Raw genomic sequence first — 18,213 nt, forward strand, 5'->3', positions numbered from 1 at the left:
GGTAACCTGCAGTACAGATCATTAGTTTTTGAACGGATTTCAATCCACTCATTACATGTCCCATTTACCGTCGCTGCACAAAGATTCAACCTTTCATGAGGAAAAAAAGAGAACAAGGTCTGGCAGATGTACTCTGCTTTCAAAGATGATTATTACAATAGTTGCTTCAGTCTATTGTTGCTTTTGCAACATTTTATAGCTACTAACAAATTGGTATTTTTTTATTCACATTTTAATTGATATATAAAACTGTGGGAGCAAAGGTGATGTCATTCTGATAGAGAGCAAGTAATAGATCATTGTTTCGGTTCAGCAGTATTAAAATATTTGTACAAATTCCTACTTCTAATATCAATAACTTCTACACAAACAAACATCTAAGATTTCGAATAAAACCTCATGCAATTGCAGAAAAATAGGCATTTCACTACAAACCACTTCAAATCAATACAAGTCACACCAAACTGAATAACGGTTGACCATTATGTCTATAAACATTTGCTAAAATTGCACTGTACAAACTGGCATGCTTTTAATGCAACAGTTACAGAGACATTAACATGGAAAAAAAGGGTCTGGTGAGATTTAGGAGCAAACACAGACAAATCTATTGATATTATTGAATGTTACTGTCTGATGTTGCAACTTGTCTCACCTCAAGTAATGTTCCCTTCTATTTTTGCATCTGTATTGAAAATAAAGGTAAACACCACACTTGCTGCACACTGTCACGGTTTAGCAGTTGGACCCAAAAAATGCAAACTGGCTCAAGTAGCTATAACTTTATAATATAATAAAATAAAATAAAATAAATAAATAAAATAAAACAGATGAGGAAGTACAAAACCCTCTAGGAGAATTTCTTGAAGGAGCACAAGGAACACAAAAAAACACAAGGAGCACCAAACATTGCATGAAAGCCAAAAATGCTCTACTGAGAAATGAAAGAGAACTGGCTGATCACATATACAGTAGACTGAGGCTGATCTGTAAATCTCTTTTTGGTCTGCTACCTTCTTATATATCATCCCACATCATGCCATGAGTGCAGTTACAACATGCACTCTTAGGCCATTATTGCCTGCATTGTCCCCGCATTGCGGACTGAACTTGGCATAAAGGCCTTTTCCTACTCAGCTCTTGTTACCTGGAACATCTTGCAACAAGAACTGAAGTTATCCACCTTGATATTGTTACAGGGTTTCAAACATTTGATAATGTCAATAGAAAAATCAAAGCAAATATGTTCATTTTTAGTATTTCACCCTGTTTTATGGCACCCTGATCTATTGTTTTATACACTACTCTTATTTTAACTGCATTATTACTGTAGTCTATTGTTGCCATTGCCTACTGTTTTGTTGTCTGTACTTTGGATGTTCTCTCTGGAACAGTTCCCTCTTGTAAATGAGTCCCCGTGGCTCAATGAGGTATAAATATCTGTTTAAATAAAGGTTAAAAGAATGAATGATGAGGAGGAAGTGGACACTTGATGTCATAGATGAAGTCTAGTCTGGCTAAATGAAGTCTGGGGACAGGTGAGAGTGGGCAGAGCTGAAGCAGATGCAGCAAAACTGACAAGATGAGAAGGGGCACATAGAAAACATAGACTGATTATATGAAAACACAAGTAGAGTAGTCTCTCGACACTTCACGGTTTGACTTTCGCAGACTCTTTCGCGGGTTTTCAACGCAAGATTGTACACATCATTTCCCTGTGGCCTGGCTGCTCAGTGATAGCCAAGGGGTCCTCTCCTTTCTACTTATGAGGCTGTTAGCCTCAGAAAGAGAAAGGAGGGAGTGAGATCTCTCTTTTACCATGCTACTGTGGGAGCTTCAGTGAGGTGGATACCAGAGTGAGTGGCATGGATTGTTTATTTAAAATAATCAAGTGCTACCTATATTGAGCCTTAACCCGAACTGAGCTGAGCCAATCCGAGCCGAGCCGGGATGTTTCCCAAACCGGTTCGGAAAACGTCCCGGTGCTCCCTATGGGCAGTCCACCCTATGGGCAGTCCACCCTCGGGCGCTAATTGGCTCAGTAACTATAGCATCAGTCTCTCTGCTGTCTTTCACTGTGCTCTTTTAGAGCATTTAGATTTTAGAACATTTGTTAAGAAAATTGCAAGAGTGTGGGAAGGGTTTATAAAGCCTTAAAATATATAAATACTAAACTAAACATAACATCCCCACTTAGCTGATTTTCACCTATCGTGGGGGTGTCTGGAATGTAACCCCTGCGATAAGTTATGGACTACTGTAATGCAACTAAACAAACAGATCCTGACACATGCACACCAATGCTATTGAAAATGAATGCATACAATTTCCCAAGCTGACGGAAACAATTGTAAATCCATGCACAGTGTTATTTAAAATAAAGGTACAAATTGCAAATCTCTTTGCCCAGTTTCCTAAATTATGCAAACAAATTCTTATGACCTCAATTGTTTTTCTACCATTATTTCTGACAGGTTCTGTAATAAATGTACAATTGATGAAGGAAGATCAAAGCAAACTACTTAAAAGAACATGCTAGGTGCTTCTATCAACCTATCAAAAAATATTGTTTCTCCCAGTCAAAAGAAAACACAGAAATGAACCACCTTCTTTTTTTACATACAATAAATTCATGATTGTCTCAAGCCCAGAAACTTTTCCTGTTTCTTGTGTCTCATCATCTGCTACTTCTGTTCAGAATCCCTGAAGGAATTTGTTTTATGTAACCTATTTTACATACTTCCAACTCCTCCTCTCAAACTCTACCCCCTTGTTTGCCTCGTTGCCCTTCTTTCCAGAAAGCCTACACAATGCACATCGGCTCAGTCTTGTTTCTTCCCTTCGCCTATCTTTTGTGTCAAAGCTCTGTCCTCCTTTCTGTCTCTTCTGTCCATTGTCTTTGCTTCTTTTTTAAATATTTTGAGTTCTAGTATTCTTGAAAGTTTGTTGCTTTTTTCATCTGTGTCCATCTCTTTTTTCCCCCCTTCTAACCTGTGGGTTCTTTCTGGAGGCTGTATTTTTATTAATCCTCTTATAGTCCAACAAAGTTGACCAGTAAATTGAACAGTGTCTTGCTGCAATAAAAATAAAATCAGCGTTCCATTCTGGCAGCTTCAGGTGGGTTTTAGGTGCCTTATCACCGATTTACACACTGCCATTATGTTCCATGACATTTCAAAAAGACAAGGTAGTAGTCATGTACAACTGTAAAAAATGTGACCAAAACTCAAACCACATTATTGAGTCAACAGTAAAGGTGTCAGTCTGTGGTGTTTTTGTAGTTTTTCCTGTTTTCCATCCTCATTTTTTATTTTCAGAGTGTTTTCTGTTTAATTCCAGCTACTTGTGTGTTCTTTGTATATGTAAATGAGTTTCATTGTGTTCTCGATTCATTTAGATTTCTACTTTTTCACTATTGTTTTGCCTCAGTGTTTTATGGCTCCAACTTATCAATAACCTGTTCCTCAACTTGCCAGTCCCTGAGCAATCATATATACAATATATATATATATATATATATATATATATATATATATATATATATATCTATATATATATATATATATATATATATATATAAACTCAGCTTGTGTTCTCTTTAAGTCTGACTTTTGACTGCTCACTTCATTCTGCTCTTCAAGTACATTTTTCTTCTACATTTTAGGTGAAAACGTTTTACTACATAAGTACTGACATTCCAGTAAATGTATACTTCAGCATTTGTTATTGCAAAGTGTGGTCACGTAGAGATCATGTAATAAATCATGGCTTCACCCTGGTAAGTATCAGTGTTGCAAAAGAATGTTTTGAAAAGGAATAAAAAGCAATTAAAATCTATGCCTATTACAGCTTATCTAGCAAGTACAGTGTGCTCGGTGTGTGTTTTAGTGGAAGGCACCATTTGTTGACAGTCTGACCCTTGCACACGGCAGCTTTTGTTACCTTCTGTCAGGCCTGTCAGACTGCCAGTCAACACCACATGTCTCTCTGCCGTGGGCTCATTACAAGCCATTAGCTTGCTGTCCACAGAGCTGGTCATTATCTGACTAAAGCCGCTTAAGTTTTTCACCCACGATGCGGAGACAGAAGATAGTTGTTTAAAAGTACTTACTTTAGATCTTGGGAAGGTTCTGCTCTTACGTGTGAAGTCTCTACTGAATGGCTGAACACGACTCCTTCACTCCCTGTTAAAGTAGAATAAAAGAACAGGGTAATCTGTAGTGTTAAATGCAGCACAATCTGGGCAGAGGTTTTGCGTTTCGTGCTAACACTTAAGACAAGATGTATCAAATGTAGTTGAGGCATATTTTTTTTATAAAAAATAAAAAAAATACTAGTGTCGATGCTGATATCTCTTAAATACTTAATCAAAGCCAAGAAGTAAAAATAAAGAGTTCTGCTTTTTAAAAAATGCATTAAAAATTTTTGCATTCTCTTCTTTCCAATATGCATTTCTTACTAAAATGTAAAGGTTGGCTGTGGTATAATGACGTACTTAACCCCCCGTTTCCTGCAGCTACCTCTGCAGCTGTGAACAGATGCTTGGCACCAGCCCTCGCTGAGACGATACAGGCTATATTGAAAGCTCAGCACCAGTACAAATTTAATACTGCATGAGGCAATGTTACTCGCTGGCAGGCCCGTAGATAACAAGACGACCGAGATCTTGTTCAAAACTGAAACAGCAGCTGCCAAGTTTGTTTTCTAGAAGATTCAAGGGCGTCCGTAGAAGCGCCTCTTCCTGAAAACAATACTGAAAATCAAACTGGACCTTTTTAAAGTTCTGTTGTTGGTTTCAATCCGACACAATGATGGTAATTTTTTTAACAGTTTGAGACTTTTCATCACAGCTTTTTGGGTTTTCATTGCATCTTTGCTGATTACACGTAATGTTTATGAGTTTGTCATCCTCAGTTTTGGTGGCACCTGTCCTACTGCAGAGTGCCGCATGAAGTGATTTCTAAGCAAAGCTACTGAACTGAAACCAACACACTTGGCACAGTCTCACTCACAAAAAATGATGCACTAATGTCATTAATTTAGGAGTTAATGAACGTATGGCACGACTCCAGCAGACATTAATGCATAGGCTAAATAGATGTGTTCATATTCTGACCTTCTCCAGTAGACACTTTATTTTCTGTCCTTCATCACAGAGTGGAGGACAAAAAACTGTCCCCTCTCTGCCCTCATTCCCTCAGAGTGCTTTTAATGGACAAATGTCCTAAAGCGCTATGTAAGTATATCCACGTGTAGTTAAAACTTTACTTTGAAAGTTACATTTATAAGATTCACGTGAATGTATGTTTTTATATAATCGTCAACTATAACACGAGAATAAAATATTGAACCATAAAAAGACAGACAGGAAAAAGACTGCTCCGCCTGCTGATCGTGTCTGTCTGAACTCGGTACAGATCGCACTAACAGTAAGTATCTGAATGTGCAAGCTTCAGTCTCAATAAAGATTTTTTTAAATTTCTCAGTGTTTACCATAATTAACTTGATCTTATATTGAATTAGAACTCTCTCACCTCATTCTACTTTCAATATTTCACATTCATAACAGCAGCTTCAAATGTTATCAGCCCATTAAATGACCGTTATTAGTTGTTATCATCCCCATAGGAGGGTTCAGACTGTCCCTCCTGTGCCTCCTTGTAGGTTTAAATTCTTATTGCTGATAATATTCAACTTCACCCGCATCTAAAACCACAAGTCTTTTTTTGTTAACTTTATTTAACCCTTTTCCTAACCCTAACTTACACCTGACCCAGAGCACTGACCCTAAACCTAACCCCCTGACCCTATTATCAGTGATAAGAACGATTCAATTCAAAAATGCTTTTATTAATCCCAAAGAGAAATTAAGCAGCTCATCATCCTGGTTTCATTCAAGAGTTGTTATAGATGCTGATAGCTGTGGGCAGAAAGGATCTCCTGCAGCAAATCCGAAGAATACACAGACACTGATCCGTCCACCAGGATCCGAATTGCTGTCAGATCTGACGGGTCTCTCTGTCCTCCTGGGCAGCAGGACTGCCTGAGTGCCGGGCAGAATTCCTCCCTGAGCGATGGTCACTCCTCCCAGCAGTCAGCAGAACTCCTCGTCGCCATGGACGACAGCTGAAATGTGCTGGGGGACAATCCCGGTCCTCCCATTGTCACGAGCCAAGTTGTCCACCAGCTCCAGGATCTTGACTGTCAGGTACTCGAGCACCGCCACCAGATTGACGGGAATTCGTCTACGGCACCTCCTTTTCAACTCATTTGAGATTTGGGGCTGTAGCTAAGATATTATTGATGTTTTTGAGATGCTACTCAGCTACTTCTGGTTGTTAAAAAAAACCCACCTTGTTGCCATGGTTATGCATCATAACAAATGTACAAAAATAGAAAGGTTCCAGTAAAAATCCTTCCAGCTGCATCAGCATCCGATACCAGAGGAAGTAATCATCCGAAAAGAGTGATTTACACCCAGAAAAAAAGAGGAATTAAAGTTTTCAAAAGCAGTAACTCAGAATTAATTTAAGAGAGCTCCTCCAATATGTAACCACATCGAGAGGTGCAATTCTAGAATTATAACGTTCCTTTAAACAGGAGGGACAGTCTGAATGCAACCTATGGGGATGATAACAACTAATAACGGCTATTTAATGGCTGAAAACATTCAAAGCTGGTGTTCATAAGGACACAATGTTTTTTTAAGTTGTATGATTTTTTTTTTTTTTTTTTAACATGTCCCATTTAGATCTTTAATTATTTTTCTTTTACAAGACCTTGTTAATCCAGGCAGTTTTTTGCAGAACATATTTAGGGCATACTGCCACTTGATACAAGTCAACAGTATACTGTTCAGAGACATATTAGAGGTGGAATGTCATTCAAATGAACAAGAACCATTAATGACATTTTATTTTTTGTTCTCAAAAACAGGAAAAAATAAAAACACTGCAGTTATTATTGAGAATGAGTGTTTCTTCTAATTTTAGAGAACTTGAATGCCAAAAGGTGGTGCAGCACTCCACACATTAGGCCTTCATGGTAGAATGATCACACAGACGACATTTTTCTAAAAAGGCCCAGGACAACTTGCCAGGACATTGGAAATGCACCTGGATGTCTCTCAGACCATGAGAGAAAAAAAAAAAAGGAAAACTCTTTCTCCAGAGTTCTCAGTCTTTAGAGTTGCAGCAGAAGGTTTACATCTCAAAGCACAAAACACACAGGCAGAAGAAAAAAAAATCATCTAACTTTAAGATATGATACTACAAAATAAGCTGGGTAATCAAAGAAGAGAACAGATGTGAATTCTTAGTTTATCCTGCATGTATCGTAAGCTACACATTTATTTACACCCAGCTTCATTGATTCTGCCAGCAAGAAGAGAAACGTTTCACCAAAACTGCACCAAACTTGTAGGACTGCTAAAGATGCTTCACTAAGTAAAAGTGGTTTTGGTTGTGTTTTGATTGACGCATAAAAAAAAAAAAAAATCTTTTTGTTTTGTCGTTACAGAATATTAAGTCTAAACTATATAAAACTAAGGATGGGCTGAAATAATTTTTCATGAAAATGTAAATGAGCTCACTGGTTTTTTTAACCATCAAAAATATAATGCATAAATAAATCACAATAAAGTCCACTACTTATTAGTTTGTAAAATAAATAATGTCTTTTGTTAAATTTGTGTTTTAGAGTAATCCACGTTTTTATGTATTTTTCTCCTTAATATATTGTTCAGTATGTACATTATGTGTGTATGTATTAATACACTAAATATTGACCTTTTATTTGTAATTAAAACAAAATGCATGGAATCACATTTTTAATGTATTTCTTGGTGCTATTGTCAGTAATAAATCACAAACGTACTTTGTATGTAATAGTTTAAGTCACCGGTTCTTGTAAAAGTAGTAAAGTTAAAATTAACAGTTGTGCCTAAACTAACACAAGAATGTATTATAATGAAAAAAACACAAAAAAAGTCACAACTCTACCTGTAACTTTAAGTTTCTCTGTTCCGATGCTGATTTCTTCTTCATCTGCAGAGAACAGCACTCTCTCACCATCTGTGCTCCTCACCTCAAACCTCTGACACTGAGCCTCCACCATTTCTGAACCTGAAACAACACAACATGCATGAAATGTTTTCGGGTTCTATTTTACTGAAAATAATGTGAATGACATATGAAGAGAAAATGTCTCACGCAATCACTGGTGCAAGAATGTTTAGAATGAACAACAAAAAAGGATCTGAACGCCGAGTTAGAGCATCTTTGAGACTTGCAGAACTGTGGCACGACAGAAACAACTGCATAAACTGGATGTTCTGCACATGTAAACAAACAGATAAAATGTCATATTGTGACATGAGCTCAGAGCAAATGTGTGGAAATTAAATGTCTATTTAATAGGAAATAAAAAAAAAAGGAAATTGTGCTCTAATAAAGTCCTCAAGACAGCCAATATTAGTATTGTTTAATCTCATCCAATAATGAGAAAATCTTGTAGTTCATACTGATGGACAATACTGTGTAAATGCTACGTATTTACTCACATTAATACTAATAAAGACGGCTTATAAATGGGAATCCTTAAAGGGAAATTTTATTAGCTAATGTACAAACACAAACATCTATTAGTTTCATGTCACTGAAATTTGTACAGTTCTTGGCTAACATGGATTTTGTAAAATAAATAAATAAAGAAACAATAAAAGCTATCAGGGCAGCACGGTGGCACAACTGGTAGAGCTGCTGCCTCTCAGCGAGCAGGTCCTCGGTTCAAACCCTGGTCCAGGGGCCTTTCTGGGTGGAGTTTGCATGTTCTCTCCGTGCATGCGTGGGTTTTCTCCGGGTGCTCCGGTTTCCTCCGGGTGCTCCGGTTTCCTCCCACAGACCAAAAACATGCATGTTAGGCTGATTGGTAACTCTAAATTGTCCCTAGGTGTGAGTGGGAGAGTGAATGGTTGTTTGTCTCGTTTGTCTCTATGTGGCCCTGTGATGGACTTGCGACCCGTCCAGGGTGTACCCCGCCCCTCGCACAGTGATTGCTGGACATGGGCACCAGCGACCCCCGTGACCCAAAATGGAACAAGCGGGTAAAGATAATGGATGGATGGATGGATAAAAGCTATCATCTACGGAGCCCCAGAGGGGACATGGGGGATTTTTTTGCATTTTGCATTCCCACGCAAAGTTTTTTGCGTTCCCACCCAAATGTCCAACGTAAAAATAACTACTGCGGTAGCACACACTGGATATCCTTAGATTTAAGGCAGGTTTCAAAATAAAACTCCATGAACCTAAAATACTAGTGTCTGTTCCATTGTTGCTATTATTTGCAAGGTAACGCTACAATATGGTGAGAGAACACACAAACTTTTGCGTGGGAACGCAAAATGAAAAAAATTCCCTCATTTCCCCTCTGGGGCTCCGTACCGTAATCATCTTCATGTTCATGACTTAAAAAACTAATTAAAAGGATGTATTGAAGCCAATGCAAAATATAGTTATGACAAACTTTCAAAAAGTCTATTTGGACTCACCAGTTTTGCATAATTTTGTAAAATAAATAAATAAATAAACATTAGTCGGAGTCCGTCACAGATGCTGTTTTAGAGCAAGTTGAAAAGAAATCTAGAACAAAATCCTGCATCAGATTCGTCATCAGATCCGTGTCCATTAATGTGTTTTTGTGTTTGCGTGGCAGTCTCCATTTTCTCTTGGTGTTCTGTTTCATCAGCTCCTCTCATAGACTGTTAAGCCACTTCGACAATGGAACAAAAAAGAACTAGAAAGCACTATAATGTGGCTTTTAACTGTAATTGGGCAGGTAACAATTGGCATTCAACACAGAGTCAGTGACTCAGCATCAAGAGCTCCAGCTCTGACTGGTGGATGTAAGCGAAACATTTAGGTGAACACTCAGATTTTCACTGAGTGTGCTGCAGTATGAGTGGGTACAGCTAACATTTTGCTTTAATAAAACACAAACTGCAGCATTTCACACAGAGTTACTGAAAACGATAGCGTCAGTCTGATTTCGTTACAGGTCTGCACTGCAGCTGGCAGCTCTGTTTGCCTCTCCTTGTATAGGGCTGGTCAAAAGAAATGTTACATCTTATTAGAAAGTGGTCCACCCCAGTATCTTAGGATGTGATGTAATGACTTCTTAAAATGTAGAAAATGACAAAGTTGTCACACTGGGAGGCAGTCATTGGCAACAAATGCAGTTTTAAAGAGAACTGAGCAAAGACTGCAACTGGGAATCTGAAGGAATTTGATGACTTTGTTTTGGCAGATGTATTCCATTTAAAACATCTACATGAACACTCGTATTGGTTTAAAAGGCATAATTTGCTCTGCTGTGTAGAGAGTGGAGTGGAGCAGACACACATGCAGCCGAGGAGTCAAGAGACTGGAGAAGAGAAGATAAAGCTATTCAAGCTGACAACAATATAATGATGCACACTCACGCTACTCTGCTGCTATTTACAGCTGATTCCTCTGCAACAAAAGCGTTCCAGCAGGTTATAACCCACCAGAAGTGCAATGCAGGTGATGACATTTTCATCTAAATTTAACATACAGTTCCTGGGTGTTGATGTGACCTTCTTGCTTGCGTGCCTCAAACACATTTGTCTTTGTCTTTTGGAATTTTCTCATTTGGAAACTAGTCACTAATTTTATGTGCCTGCTTTATGAAAAAAAAGACAAAAAAAACGAAAGAATATAAATAATGTTAAGGGGTTTGATAAAATCTTAGAGAAGAATACAGACCTTTGACAAAGTGCATCCCCACCCCCCCCCACCCCACCCCCCCGTCAGGGAGCCATAAGGGGAAATTGTAAGTTCTCTGTCCTTCTGGCCGTGCAAGGTGTGAGCATGACTTAAAACATAAGTGAGGTACTGGCTTCCACTGTGGTGTGTGGATGCACATAGGCGTAAGGTTCCTTTCAAAAATTGGGTTGCCATGTCAAAATCGAAGATGACTGCCACCATAGATGTTAAACTTGTGAGCTGGTTAATATATATATATATATATATATATATATATATATATATATATAGTATGAGCCAGAAAGGCAGGAGATAATAGTCACAATGAAAATAAATGCAGTTTATAATAAGTATTATTTTCTGGATTGATTGACAGGTCGCATTGTGAATCCGACTCGTGGAAAAAAAAAAAATAACGACAGCTGTTAAACAAAAAAGTATTTATTCTTTAGACTTTATTCTTGTAATAGTAAGACTTTATTCAACTTTATCATTGCATTACTATGACTTTATTCATGTAATTGTATGGCTTTAAATTTTTTCCCTTAGCGTGGCAATGTAATTTTTATTTTATTTTTTTTAGCGTGGCCCTAAAACTCCGTCGTACAAATCAACACCAATCAACTCAAATTTATCAACGCTGAAAAACCAACACTACATATTTTGCTATGACGTCTCAGATTCACCGCCGATCATGATTTAAATAAAGTGTTATCAGTGTGGTGTCAGAGATGATGATCCTAGCAATGATAATGAATTAACCACCTCAGAGGTGATGACTGGAGTTTGAACGAAATTTCTTCTTGCTTTCATTTCCCCCCTAAATTAGAGAGTGATTTCTGTTATACTATCCCTACTGAACTAAAAGAAAAAAGATTGCCCTCTCCTTTCTACCATCTGGGCTCTCAAGCTATTAAAAGTGTCAGTTAGAAAGCCAAAGTGCCTTGTCATTCATAATCAAACTTTATTAGCAGCTATCAGTCTGCGATGAGGCTCTTTTTCATCTCTCGCTCCCTCTGTTTCTTGTCCAACTCCATCTCCTTGAAACCCTCACTCCTCTTGACTCTGTGAAACAAGTAATTAAGATTTGATCTATCTAAAACTTGAGCTGAGTGTGTGTGTGTGTGTGTGTGTGTTAGAAATATACTGTATGCACAGTGTAAGTCCACAGAGTGCAGTTTGACAACTGAAGTGGGAGAAGATTTCCACAACTGGAATCGAAGAAGGAACAACTCTGGCAAAGGTTTGAGAAAGATAAGAAATTGTTGCTGGTTTTAAATTAGACATATGCTGCGTTAGATGCTTCCTCTGACGTTTGATTACCACCTTTTCACTGTTCAGCTCTTGTTCAATAATGGAGCTTGTAGTGCAGATTTCCAACGTGGTTGCAGGTGTCACGGTCAGCATGTTTACCATGATTTGTGTTTTATTCACAAAGGAAGTCATCTTTTATCTGCTGAGTAAGAGTGTATAAAGCACCGTGAAATGGCAGAAGATGGGGAACTTCACTGATAAAAGAAAACAATGAAACCTTGTTCAAGAAAAAAAAAAAAGAGAAACATTAATTTACTCTTATTCCTACAATAAACCTGTCTTCAGATTTTTTTCTGTTATTACAAAAACAAGCTTTTGTCTTTATTCATTGCTTAAAAATGTTATATTTTGGGTGTTACCCATCGCTCTAAGGTCTCACGTGTGTATTAAGTCAATAGCATAATAGCATAAGAAACGAGCAGTGCACTGATGTCACCCCTCATTGAAGGATTTGAATAGTGAGAATTTGTAGTTTTTGAGTTGAGTGCTTTCCAAAGTGATGACACCTTTATTAACTGATTGCATAAAAGAGTGTTTAGTTGTTGTTGTGTTTTTTTTTTTTTTGCTTGTCCAAGACAACACAGCGTGATGGATACTGGTGAGTGGAGGGACCAACCAAGGCAGAAGCTTCTTGTTTACGTATACTCCAGGAGCAATTTGAGATAATTAGATCTGTCCAAGGCCAGCGGGGAGGCCAAATTCAGATAAACAACAATTGTTTGGGCCGCCAGACTGTTTTTCTGTCTACCTTCAAGTTCTGCTGTTGCACTCAATGGCAAATCCAAACAGCCAGATCTAGAAGACATTCTGCCTGGTCCGTGCTTAATTAGCTTTCTCCGAGATCAAATCCTTCATGCTAGCGAGTTCCAAGAGCCGCAAGTGGCCTACGATTTTCAGAAATCGCGTCCAGTTTGCAGTTGAGCTCGTTAAGCATGAGTCTGAGAGAACAAGGAACAAATTAATCCTTCACATAAAGCTGGCAGCTTTACCATGGCCAAAACTGCTGCCAACGTTGTTCTAATTTGTCAATATCCTGGGTATTTGCCAATTCCATAAAGCAGAAACCCTGTTATCATAAATCCAATAATGTACACATCTTTTACGTCCTCCACGAACAGGCACATCATCTTTCACTCTCTTCAGGAATCAATGACATACCCAGCTGCGTGGGTCTGTTCAGGGCATGAGGGCTCTCCAGCACCCTGTCGTCTGGGGGAATTTTATTAATCAATTGCACTGAGGGACCAGCTGACCAAATCCATAATAATTTCCAGATCGGACGATGTGCAAAGAGAGGTTCTGAGGTTGACAGGACAAGAAAGCAAAAATGCAGGAAGGACGGAGAGAGGGTAAGAGCGACCGTTTTCATCAAGAGCAAAAGAGAGAATGTAAATTCTTACGCCTAGATGTAGTCACACACCCAGATGGAAGTCAGTACCTCACTTATGTTTCTAGTTATTATTCTCACAACACAGACAGAAATGTATGGCAGCAGCCATCTTGGGTTTTGACATGGCAACCCAATTTTCAAAAGGTAACTTTTTCATGCCTATGTAGCCAAATATCAAAATGGAAGCTGTAACCTTACCTATTTTTAAGTTATAATGCTCACAAAATGCACAGATGAACAGAGGGTATTTCAAATCTCCCCTTGTCCAACGGGGAACAAAATGTAGACCCACAAAGTGTGATAGAGACAGTACAACCTAAAACATTAGCTTTCATTTTTCTAAAATACTCAACACCACTAACAGTTGGTGGCCAAATCATATCAGGTAAATAATAAAAAAAAAAGTGTTTTTGTACAAAAATCTTGCCTTAAAAGAACAGAACAGCCTACTGAGAATTTTTAAAATAAATATCACCTTGTGCAAATAAAAACATACAAACAAACAAACAAAACTATTTGTTGAACAGGGACAATTAAGGATAGGAGAGAGGTAATCATCCAGTAGTCAATATCTCTTGTTAGAGGTTAAATTGAGATTTTCTTATTTTCTTTAAAAAAAATATTATAAGGAATGGTTTTGTCATTTTAGTGTGAGTGTGCACACTCTGCAAAAATGAGAAATATGAAAGAGATCCCTTGACAAGCTGTAGATTAAAGCTTAACAAAATGACGGATCACAATGGTTTAAGATACAATAAAATCTTTATGGTGGTGGCTCTCTCCTCCATGTAAACCATATTTCTTCTGACTGTGATGCAAGCAGTGTTGTATAAAGTACCTCAAAATGATACTTCAGTGAAAGTACAAGTATCGTACCATAAAATTACTTTAGTAAAAGTTAAATTCTCCTTTAAAAATTATTACTTGAGTAAAAGTCTTAAAGCATCTGACATTTAATGTACTTAAGCGTCAAAAGTTAATTTCTCATATAAAATCTACTTAAAGTAAGAGTAAAGTGAATGGTGAGAATTTCCAAAACAACATTTATTGGGTGCAATATCCAATGACAAAAACTTAGATAGTTTGAACTGATCAGTGAAAGATTGCTCTTTAAAAAGTCTGATTTTAATGACGTATATTCATTCGACATTTACTAACTTTTATTCACAAAGCGGTTAGAAAGTCCACATTGTTGTGTAGTTGGCTTGTTTACTGAGTTAGGTTCTGGCTTGTTTCTTTCAGAATATAATAGTTCATATGCTCTTGGATGCACCGTGGCTGTTCCAACGCTAGTGAATTCACCGCTCTGTGTAAAGTGCAGAGCTCACTTGGAGTTTTTTTTTCTTTTCTTTTATCTCCCGACACGGACGGAGCCTTGTTGTTCAAGCTTGTTTGCTCTTTACTGGTTTACTGCTGGGCAGCACGGTGGCGCAACTGGTAGAGCTGCTGCCTCTCAGCGAGCAGGTTCTTGGTTCAAACCCCGGTCCAGGGGCCTTTCTGGATGGAGTTTGCATGTTCTCTCCATGCATGCGTCGGTTTTCTCCGGGTGCTCCGGTTTCCTCCCACAGACCAAAAACATGCATGTTAGGCTGATTGGTAACTCTAAAATTGTCCCTAGGTGTGCATGAGAAACTGAATGGTTGTTAATCTCGTTTGTCTCTATGTGGCCTTTGATGGACTTGCGACCCGTCCAGGGTGTACCCCGCCCCTTGCACAGTGATTGCTGGACATGAGCACCGGCGACCCCCGTGACCCAAAATGGAATAAACGGGTAAAGATAATGGATGGATGGTTTCCTGCTGTGTGTAAATACCAAAAGAAACACAGCAAATAAATCACCCTAAACTGGATATCTGTCTCCGTGTTCTTTAATGGGAAGACTAGTGGCCCATCAACTTCATACCTTGCTGCTCTAAAGCGGTTAATGTCCTGGAGAACACCAAACCTCTCCTTTTTAGCAGCTACCTGCACTGTGAGTCAACCAAGACCTATTGTAACCTTCTAATTTTATATTGTAGGAATGAGTAACGAAGATGGTTAAGAGAGATGTATCGGAGTAAAAGTACACATTTTGTTCAACAAACTTCATGCTCAATCATCCAGGTATCAAATCCAATAAATCTCAGTCAGGTCATCTGGACAGTTTCTTTTTTATAGAGACGTTTCACCTGCTATCCGAAGAGCTTCATCAGTCTGAGGAGTTCCAGTAAACTATCCCCCCACACATTTTATTGAAGAAATGTAGTGTAGAAAAAGTGAAAGTCTCTAGAAATGTAAATAATGAAGTAAAAATGTGTCAAAATTCTACTTAAGTACAGTAACAAAGTATTTCAACTTCCTTACATTACAGCACTGGATGCAAGACCCTATGAATGAAGCTAAAAGAAGCTTATTGCTTACATATTTTCATGCATTTACCAGGCTTTAGACTTGACACCAAGGATACCTGTTGAGAAATTACCAAAATAGCTGAACATCAACACCTCCCACACACCATTTCAGTTTAAACATGTCTATCAAGAAGAAAGGGAGAACATTTCAAAGGAGAGTTGCGCCAAACATGTGAGCGTATTCACAAATAGACGTGTCTTTTTAATGCTAAATGCTGTTAAAGTACAACTTTTTTTCTGAACAATCAGCTTTTCTTAGTTTAAAGTAAATCATCTGTCAACATGAGATATTGTGGATTAATTATAAGAAAAATTACATCTAAAGCATACAAAATGTGGAAAACATGAAAGTGCTTGAAAACTTCTGATCTAAAGTGTTTAAATATAGTTTTTAAGTTATTTAAGCTGACAACTGACAATAGGTACTGACTAATATCAAACATTTCCTTCAGTAATAAAAATAAAACATGAAAAGGAATCATATTCAGTGTTGTAGCCACATGCCCTGCAGAACACTGCAAGTACAGTTCAATCACTAGTGATGTTGGTGAAAAGAAGTTGTTTGAAAATGATGGATCAGATGAGATGTGAAGCAAGTCTTATGATTGATCCGAAGTGGCATGCACTGAATAGGCAGCTGACAGCTGCGGGGAAAGGGGACTTTCTTGACAGTTGAAATATCCTGTGTTTGCAGAGATTTGACTGGCTTAAATGTAAGTTTCACCTAAATGCCCTCAGTAAACTCCAGTCCAGTCAAAGCTGGAAATGACAGACATAAAAGCTGTATAACCACGAACAAAGTTAGGCAATACTAGAGAAATTGGATTTCCTGCACAAATGCAGTGTGAATGCTTATTGCCGAAGAACTTGATGAAAAACAGCTGAAATTAGCTAAAAAAAAATGCTCAAATGTAACTGAAATTGAAATTGAAAAAAAAAAAGCCTAAGTTAGCAGAAGAAAGCAGAAAGAACACATATTTGCTAATTTAGATTTACATAAGCAGAAATGGCCAAAAAAAAGAGGAAATAAGATTAAAAAGGCTGAAAATAGCAACAACAAAAACAACAAAAAAAGCTGAAAAGTAGCTGAAAAGGCAGAAAGAAGCTTAAATACCAGAGAATGGAAGAAGCTGAAATGCGCTAAAAACATGTGAAATTAACTGAAAAAGCTAAATTTAACACAAAACAGCTAAAAAGTAGCTGAAATAGCAAAAAAAAAAAAAAAAAAAGGGCAGAAAATAAGCTGAAATTAACAGAAAAAAGATAATAAGGCTAGTTACAGAAATTACCAGGAAAAAAAAAAACTTGAATTTATCTGAAAACAGCTGAAATTAGCTGAAAATGCTAAGGCAAAAAATAAAAAAGTAGCTGAAAATGTAGAACAAGCTTAAATTAGCAGAAGAAAGCAGAACTAATGTTTGCTGAAAGAAGCAGAAATTATCATAAAAAAGTGGAAATTATCTGAGAAATAAAGGCAGAAACTAGCATAGCAAAAAATAAATAAAATGCTGAAAAGTAGCCCCCCCCCAAAAAATTTTTTTTAAAAATAAATAGAGAGAAGCTTAAATTACCAGAAGGAAGTGGAGAGAGTTTTTGTTGAATTAGGCTGAAAAAAGTTGAAATGAGTGCAAAAAATGTGGAATTAGCCGAAAAAGCAAAACATAGTGTAAAAAATGCTAAATAGTAGCTGAAATACCAGTAAAAGTTTAAACTTGCATAAATAAGCTGACATTAGCAGAGAAAAGTTAGAAGAAGCAGAAACATGTAGTTAGAAATAATCTATAAGGATTATGAAACAACTGGAAAAACAGCTGAAAGAAACAGCTGAAAAATGTTTAAATATGCACAAGGAAGCTGAAAGAAGCTGAACCAGAACAAACTGTGAAAAGAAAAGGTTGTAAATAGATCTAAATATTTGAAGGAGGTAAAATTAACTCAATTCATTTCATATGAGAAAAAAAAAAGTGGCCGAAAAGGTGAAATATTTCAAAAAGCTAAAGTTGCACCAATACTAAATGTCATAACACCCTTCTCCTGAAAAGGCTGAATTTTTTGATATATGATTTGTTGAAATAGCACAAAAAATGTGGAACGTGGAATATACCCTAAAAACATACAGAAGAAAAATGGATCATAATAGTGTGAATGCGTCATAAAAATTCACACAACTAATATTTAAAAATATTCAAAAGTTGCAATGCATAATTTGTTAAGCATATAAGGTTTTGATTATTATGACTCACCTTCCATTTTCTAATAGAGCTGTACTGAGTGGTTATATAAGAATACTGAGCAAAGTTAACATGCAAGGGGGAAAAAAAGAGTAGTAAACACA

At 37.4% G+C, this 18,213-nt stretch overlaps 1 protein-coding gene across 1 annotated transcript in view; it reads right to left on the reverse strand.

Moving 5' to 3' along the window:
- Positions 1-4,107: 4,107 nt before the first annotated feature.
- Positions 4,108-18,213, reverse strand: part of LOC119422389 (zeta-sarcoglycan) — a 157,685-nt gene continuing 143,579 nt past the window's right edge. The window contains exons 4-5 of the mRNA XM_037689753.1: positions 8,001-8,123; positions 4,108-4,184 (exon numbers count right to left, since the gene is read on the reverse strand). Of these exons, the coding sequence (XP_037545681.1) occupies positions 4,108-4,184; positions 8,001-8,123 (200 nt within the window). The remainder of the gene's footprint in view (positions 4,185-8,000; positions 8,124-18,213) is intronic.

This window comes from Nematolebias whitei, chromosome 16 (assembly GCF_014905685.2).
Source record: "Nematolebias whitei isolate Nwh7 chromosome 16, NemWhi1, whole genome shotgun sequence".
NCBI lineage: Eukaryota > Metazoa > Chordata > Actinopteri > Cyprinodontiformes > Rivulidae > Nematolebias > Nematolebias whitei.